Source organism: Sinocyclocheilus grahami, unplaced genomic scaffold (assembly GCF_001515645.1).
Source record: "Sinocyclocheilus grahami isolate Dianchi unplaced genomic scaffold, SAMN03320097.WGS_v1.1 scaffold1498.1, whole genome shotgun sequence".
Taxonomy (NCBI): domain Eukaryota; kingdom Metazoa; phylum Chordata; class Actinopteri; order Cypriniformes; family Cyprinidae; genus Sinocyclocheilus; species Sinocyclocheilus grahami.
The window spans coordinates 155809-164563 of record NW_015506677.1 but is presented as its reverse complement, the minus strand read 5'-3'; the positions used below and the strand labels follow the sequence as shown (position 1 = coordinate 164563).

General features: G+C 34.7%; 1 protein-coding gene across 1 annotated transcript in view; it reads left to right on the top strand.

Annotated features, from left to right (window-relative positions):
- The window catches only part of gnal (guanine nucleotide binding protein (G protein), alpha activating activity polypeptide, olfactory type), a 161480-nt gene extending 152735 nt beyond the window's left edge, over positions 1–8745 (top strand). Inside the window, exons 10-12 of the mRNA XM_016256990.1 lie at positions 796–926; positions 5501–5568; positions 8469–8745. Of these exons, the coding sequence (XP_016112476.1) occupies positions 796–926; positions 5501–5568; positions 8469–8615 (346 nt within the window). The 3' untranslated portion in view covers positions 8616–8745. The remainder of the gene's footprint in view (positions 1–795; positions 927–5500; positions 5569–8468) is intronic.
- The last annotated feature ends 10 nt before the right edge of the window (positions 8746–8755 follow it).

Below are 8755 nucleotides of genomic sequence, written 5' to 3'. Positions count from 1 at the left end.
GTCAGCTCTCTCTCTCTCTCTCTCTCTCTCTCTCTCTCTCTCTCTCTCTCTCTCTCTCTCTCTCTCGATCGATTGATAATTCATTCAAATAAATGTGGTCTTACCGCACTATTTCATCTCTGTATCTGATTTGAAATGGGCAAAATGTTTGATCTAACAAGAAGTTACTGACGAAAATTCAGTAACTTATAATAATTTTTACTCTTCCGGTTAAATATTGCACTGCAAACATCATAAAACAGCATTTAAATTGTCAATGCTGGCAAATGACCATGGTATAAGCGGGATAATGCACGGCTAGCTGTCCATTAAACAATTTGAATGCACTTCGCAGATGCAACCGCTTCGCGTCGGGTGGTTCTTGGCCTCCACATGGTGCATTAAAATCGTTTAATGCACAGCTAGCCGTGCATTATCCCTTACAGAATTTAGTCTTATCTTACTCATTAAAATAATAAGATAATACAAATAAAATTAGAAAATGTGAAAATATTTGTTTTATTTATAGCTCTGTCAAAATCGATTGGATCTGGTCCAAACTCCGCCTATGCCTATATGGTCATATACACTTATCATGATACACAATTTCATATATGTGATATTTTTAGTCATTGCACCCATGCCTAAATATTACATACATTTTATTTTTAAGTCAAATAGAAGAGACAGGTGGCACCTTTAAATATTAAAGTGCCATCTCAAGAATGGCTCAAAGCTGCAGCTGAACATCTCTAAATAAAAATATCAGCAGATATAGAAATAAAAAGACATGTCTCACTTTGTGTTTTCAAACAGGTTTTTAAGGACCATCTCAGTGATCTTATTTCTGAACAAACAGGACATGCTGGCAGAAAAGATCCTGGCAGGAAAATCCAAACTTGAAGATTATTTCCCAGAGTATGCTCGCTACACTCTTCCTCCTGAAGGTAATGACCTGTATATGATCATAATATACTTATAAATAAGAGATTCTTAGTGCATTCCAGTGAATTATTTATGATTTATGTTCACTAAATCAGACATTTTCTTGTGATATCAACACATTAAAATTTCAAGACTTTTGTCATTTTCCTGACAGATAGAAATAAAGCGTAAAAGGAAAAAATTGACAGATCATGATGATTTAAATGCAACTTTTTATTTAAACATTTGTTTCAGTCCTTATGAGTGGTGAAACCCTCCCCACAGCCAGTTCTAAAGATTTCATTGGTTATGTCAATCACAGTGCTGGTTGTCTACACAACACTGGAACTAACCTCTAATCCTAAATTAAACCCTAAGCTTAGCCTTAGTAGTTGTTAGCACATCCTGATAGATGGCATTAATGTTCATAGTCGGACCTATCCATGATATTTCTGAATTGAATCCATGAAGTCTGAACTTTTGTTAGCAAATAAGAGTCATTGAGTTGCAGTTTGTGCTTAACTCATTTGGTAAAATATTCAGGCTTTGAAATACACCTGTGTTGTCACATGGAAAATCACAACGGAGATGTAAACAGAAACAAAGTTGGTATCCAATATAATGTTTATTTAAAAGCAGGTGTGCAAATGTGCAAATAAAAAGAGTACAAAAAAAAGTTATCAATAAAAATGAGACTACAGCTGTAGCAAACCCCTCCTCATAAACATTTGAGGCCAGAGTTACATCAGTAATTGCATAAAATTATGATTAAGAACAGGAGTTTAAAAAAAATTAAATGTAATAAATAGGATGGATAAAAACCAAAACATACATTTGCATAAACATTTCCATAAATAGGTCAAATGACTTTTCCCTTTCATTAAAAAAAAAAAAAGTGGCGTGTATTATGATAACCCATACTCAGAATGTGTTCTCTGCATTTATCCCATCCAAGTGCACATACAAAAAGCAGTGAGTAGTGAACACAAACACACACCCGGAGCAGTGGGCAGCCATTTGGCACCCAGGGAGCAATTAGGAGTTCAGTGCCTTGCTCATGGGCATAGGGTACGGCTCTAGCACCCACTGAGTTTTGAACTGGAATATAGAATAGGGCTGCACGATAAATCGCATGCTATCCACCTTTTTCTTTCGTAAAAATGGGCGCGGCCATTTGGAAAATATATGGGTATGGCTTCCGGTTTCATCTGCGTCCACTCCTTCCAGCTATTTTTAGCTGAGCAAAACAGTTCGTTTTGCTGCTTGATATTGAAAGTTGGTGTGTCTTATCATATTATTTTAATGTATTATCTGAAATTATGAACACACTGGTTTGTAGTGCAAACAGTTTTACCGTTTACTGCACGTTGTTATTCTCCTCGTTATTTACCTATAGCGGCTAATGAACCGGAAGTCTCACCCATAGGCTTACTTCCGCGTTGAAGAAAAAGGTGGATATTGAATGCGCATCTTGTCATAAAGCCGGTTCTGTTATCAGCGGTAAATCTCCATCACCTGCGGGCTTTCACATTGAGCATCATTAACTACACAGAGCCGTTGTTCACTGACGAGCTGCACAAAAAATCGCGCGAATATGAACGTGGGTTTGCGCAGCTCGTCAGTGAACAACGGCTCTGAGTAGTTAATGCTGCTCAATGTGAAAGCACGCAGGTGATGGAGATTTACCGCTGATTACAGAAGCGGCTTTACTTATAAGATGCGCGTTAAATATCGCATGCGATTTATCGTGCAGCCCTAATATAAAATCCTAACATAAAAGCATATATGTAATGGAAATGAATTCCAAGGTTTTGGCACTGAACAACTAAAAGCCCCAGCACCCATAATACTTAATTTACGTTTATCGCATGCGATTTATCGTGCAGCCCTAATATAAAATCCTAACATAAAAGCATATATGTAATGGAAATGAATTCCAAGGTTTTGGCACTGAACAACTAAAAGCCCCAGCACCCATAATACTTAATTTACGTTTATCGCATGCGATTTATCGTGCAGCCCTAATATAAAATCCTAACATAAAAGCATATATGTAATGGAAATGAATTCCAAGGTTTTGGCACTGAACAACTAAAAGCCCCAGCACCCATAATACTTAATTTACGTTTTGGAAAAGTCAGTAAATCTACTAAGGATGACCTTAAAAAGTGCAATGGAATGTATGTTTGAAGAAGGTCTGAAAGAGAAAGAGGAACTAAAATATGAAGAGCTTTAAAAGTGACTCATTCTAGATCACTCTGAACTACCCGCTGAATGGCCAAGACACCACACACCTTATATACTAGGGCTGGGTTTTGACACAAATTTCACGATTTGATTCGATTCACATTCACAAGCTTGCAATTCGATTCAATATCGATTATTTTGGGTATATATATATTACTATAGTATTGAAGGTTAAAATTAACTGATGTTAAAATTTCACTTAATGAAGTTTTTAAAATAATAAGTTACAATTACATCATATTTCTACTTAAATTTGTTGTTGTTTTTAAAATATAAACATAATGGTGGCTGTCATAAAATGATGGATTTATTGAAGAACAATACAATTTATAATGAATATGTTATATGGTGCATATATTTAGCAAAATGCCCCTCTCTACAGTTTATTTTTCTAGCTGACTAATGAGCTTATAATCACCAAATATGTTTTTCTGAGGTAAATGTGACATTACGTGACATTGTTTACAAGCCATTATATTGACATCTTTGCACGGCTGAAACACTGATTGAGGGAATACGTGAGACAGGATATGGATTGTAAAGTTGCACTCTTTCTTTTAACTTATCTTTGGATGTGTAGTCATGTTTATTTTGTACTGAAACTGGTCTTAATGTGGAGAAGATGATTAGTTCATGTGTGCCTCGCGCTGCCGCGTCTGTTGATCGAGGCGCTACAGCGATCTGTCACTCCACATTAAACAGCGGCAAAACGGCATTTATTGTAATACTGCAATACATTGGACAGCATTTGAAATCGGATACTTTGTTTCATATTAAAAGTACCAAAGCACAATGCTTATTGCGATATATTGGATGGGAAGTGCCCTTCAATGTTCTGTCCATTAACTGAAAACATGCTAGACTAATCGATTCTTGGGATTTAAGAATCGATATCGTTCCGTAAAAATGAGAAACGATTATTATCGAGATATCTATATTTTTTTACCCAGCCCTGTTATATACCCATAGTAGGCAAACCTCACTCCCCCGGACATCCTGGGACAAACCATTTATTTTTATTAAAACTTTATTAAACTTTATTTGTTAAAACTTTATTCAAACTAAAACGACTAAAACCAAAATAAAAATGCTATCTAAATAGTAGCCTATTGTTTTTTTTATAAAAATGCTAAAAGTTTTGGAAGAATGCTTAGACTAACGCTGTTAGTTGAACATCGAAAAATTCATATTGCCGAAAGAATTGCAGTGTTAACACACACAATTAAAACAGCGCAAAATGAAAATAGCATAACCAGCAGTAACAAATTATTTAGCTTTTGTTCCCTAAAAGGAACCGACTGCCTTTCACTTTACAGAAAAAAAACAGAGATTGACTGCAAATAAAACAGCTATGTAAATCTTGCTCCACTCATATATGTTTCTGTAGAGTTGGCAGGGAGTCTTCCTGTAGAGTATTTACCTCAATAGTTCCAATAGTTCATGATTAGACAATACAAGATTGTTGACAATCATAACACACAGCTCAAACATTCTAAAACCCTATAAAACAAACTGAACACTTTAATCGATTAAACCTTTTAAATAGATTACAATATTTAGAACCTAATAAAAATACATTTGGACACATCATGACATTTGAACGGTGATTCAAATCTTTGTATTTTCACCCCCCACAATGAAGCTTACTGAACTGTCCCAATCCCCAATAATTGTTGCATTTTCAGTGAATTATTCAGTCCAGTGTATGTTTTCGCTTTAAACACAAGCTCTGTCATATTCTGGGATTGTTTTTGAAGAGCGCAAGTCCTCATGCTTTGCTGTGACTTTGTTTTGGAACTTTAGATGACGAATAAAAACGCACCAAATAAGTCAGAAACCAAAATTAACCAATTTATACATTTTACATTTAATAAAATAAAAAATGTTTTTCTTTTGCTTCACTACAATGTCCAGTGCATTGCACAGCTTTGCCACGCAGATTTTGATAGTTGGACTGCTAAAGTTTTTTTTACTTCTGTTTTACAATAAAAATCTTTTAGTGATATTTAAGTCAAAGAATTGCAAAATCAAAAAGTCCATATTATGGAATGAGCCTGCACCCATCGAGGAAAAAAACAAACAAGTGTTTTACTTACCATCGTCCCTTAGGGCTTTTAGTCTAAAGGTTTGCTCCAAAACCTTGAAATTGCACCTTGAAAATGGTTGAAAGTGCTTGAAATTGACTTGTGCAAATTGTGGAAAAACCCTTTGTAAAATAAGGTGGATATTATTGTTTTATCATTTCATTCAAGACTTGGCCTACTCAGCCATCCTTTAAAATGCCCACTTCCATTTTTTAAATTGATTATATGGCATAATGTCTATATAATATCTGTTTTTATATGCACAGCGACCCCTGATCCCGGAGAAGACCCAAAAGTGTCCAGGGCAAAGTTTTTTATCCGAGATGAATTCTTGGTATAAATACTTTTTTTAATACTCTCTTTATTTTCTTTATTTCTTCTATAATATTAAAGGTATAGTTCATCCAAAAATAAATTTGCTCTTAGTTTACTCACCCTCAGGCCATCCAAGATGTAGGTGACTTTTTTCTTCTGTAGAACAGTTAAAAAGAAAAATTCAGGGAATACAGGCATATCAAAGAACACAAAATTAATACTTGTGGCTCCTGATAAATATGTTGAGGTATTGTAAAATAATCTGTCTGTGCAAGAAACTGAACATTATTTACAACATTATTACCTGTAAACCATAGCCTCAGGCAAACTGGAGTGATTTCCAGTTAAATTTCCAGAACTACTAATTCTTTTGAACCTGTTCTTTTTAGTGAAGTCGATAAACCAGTGCACTAAATCAGACTGCGACTGATCCAGTGTACTGGCAAATATAATCAATATGATGCCAGTTTTTGCTAACTAATTCAGTTGGTGGAAAAGAATCAGACATGAAAAGAATCAGACTTCATTGTTTGTGGGTATGCATTACAGTGAATGTCTTTGACAAGCTTTTTTTCCATGATTAAAATGAGAAGATGACAAGACGGCAATAAGGTCAATAAATGATAACTGTGACTATATCAACATGCAATACCGTTGACGATAAAAAACGAGACTAAAATGTATTTTGAAAAATAAAAACTATACCAAAATCTCTTTTTATTTTCGTCAAGAAAGAGAGGAAAAAAAGGAGACAAAATATTGCAGACTGCTGTACATCCCTCTACTACGCAAGATTTTGTGTGTGGTTACCAGATATCAAGACTTCAAATCCCCAATTTGGCAACCATGTGCTCACACTTCATCATGAAATAGGGTGACCAGATGTCCCATTTTTCCCGGGACAGTCCCGTATTTCAGCTCTATTTTTAGTTATTTTGAAAAAATCATGTTTTATCCCGTATTTCCACATTTCTTTACGACTGCGTGATCAGAGCAATAGTAGAAGTGTTCTGTCACGCGAGAACAGCCTAATCCAATGTAACTAAGCCTTTTAGATTTTATATATATATATATATATATATAATTTAGATATCATGAAAAAAAAATTCTCATATCGTGGTCATATATCACCTCCCGTCTCGTCCCGTATTGAACCATGAGAAATCTGGCCACCCTATCATGAAAGCTCTGATGATTATCTGAAAACACAGACAAACAAGTAAGTTGGAGTTTAGCAATCTCCATGTGAGATGTTTGGCTTAAAAGTGTCATTCAATCAGTCTGTGTTCTGTCATGAGATCTTGACTATTTTGATTGCGATTTAAATGCGAATAAATGCACTTACAACACTGCGCTGTTGTTTTAATAGAGAAACTTTGTTGCAATTTGGAATTATTAGAATTACTATCAGGAATTTCACTGTTATAACAGGGGTGCACATTAAGTGGTACGCAAGAACGACCAAAATAAAAAATGTACTGTGGAAATAAGTTCAGACAGCTCACTGGCGTACTGACATGGCTGACAGCTGTTAATGCACAATCTCTGATTTAGATCGACTAACTGTAATCCTGTATACGATTTCATTTCAAACTGAAAGCATAAACCTAGGCTATCTGTTACCGGTTTCACAGCAAAATGCAAAACTGACATTTCATTCACTGCAAAGCCCGCAAACGCAAAAAAGCGTGCTGATTTTAGGTTTGAAAATGATGAAAATTCAAATAAAGAAATCAAACAGTAAAAAGGGAAAAAAAATATGTAAAATTAAGCATTTTATTTTTAGGTATACTGTAAAATAATTGTATTTTTATTTAATACTCAGTTTTTATTTTAATATATAATAGTATTATCACACTTTATTATTTTGTTTAGTTGATTTAAAAAAAACTGAGTAAAGTGCAATAATATTCTTATTACTATAATTTATTTTTATAGTTATATTTAATAGGTCACACTATATGTGCAGTGTGAGCACCAAACCAAATCTCCAGGTGCTCTGATGAGAACCAGACTGAAAAACTTGTGTGCACCCCTAGTTATAATTTTGTTTGTTTGTTTGTTTTTACCAGTTTTCATAATATAGACAGAGAGAGTGCATACCTAAGTCTTTGATATTAATTTATATATTAAATAATCAGTACACTAGATGAGGTAAAATAAACCATGTGTAGGCTATGAGTCCACATTCTATTGACTTGTGCTTATTGGTGAAAGTGCAATACCTAAAAGGTAAAAATAAATTTCTCAAATGACAACAATTAATGCGATTATAATTTTGAGCAAAAATATATATTTGAGCAGTTTAACCATTATACAGCATGATGAAAATTTGACAGTTGCGAAAGTGCAAGTTTTCATCGACTATAACTAGACTAAAATGCTCCGAAATTTAGTCGACTAAAACTTGACTAAACAAAAACAGGACAAGGTTGACTAAAAAGTATAATAACTAAAAAGTAGTTCGACACATTTGACACAGGACTAAGACTTATTTAAAAGACTAAGATTAAATTAAAAATGGCTGACAAAATTAACACTGCATTACAGGTATAAATAATTCTCAGTTTCTTGCACAGACCAATTGTTTCACTTTGTAAGACCTCAGTATATCGTCAGGAGCCGTGGGTATTAATTGTGTGCTTTTTTGGCTCTCAAAGTGATGATAGCCATTAACTTGCATTTTATGAATCACCAAGGACCATGATTTCAGGTAAAAATCTTATTTAATGTTCTACTGAAGAAAAAAAGTCACCTACATCTTGGGACCTCTAAATAGTCACCATTTCTGTAAAGTTTTACACTATTTTTAATCACTCTTTTGCACGTCAGCTATAAATGAGTTATTCTTATTGTTGGTGTAATGTTGTAACTGCTTGGACTGTGTGTGTGTGTGTGTGTGTTTGCATGAACCCACAGAAAATCAGCACAGCAAGCGGCACAGACAAACACTACTGCTATCCTCACTTCACCTGTGCCGTGGACACAGAAAACATCCGTCGTGTATTCAATGACTGTCGTGACATTATTCAGAGGATGCACCTCCGCCAATATGAACTCTTGTGATTGGCTGCCTGGATCGGTCGCTCCTCCAATCAACAATTATCCAGTCCCACATCACATGGTGGGGTCTTTAAGAACTACTGAAGAGTGACAATGTTGTGGGGTTTTTTTTCTGCTTTTCACTTGTTTGCTTTCCTTTTTAA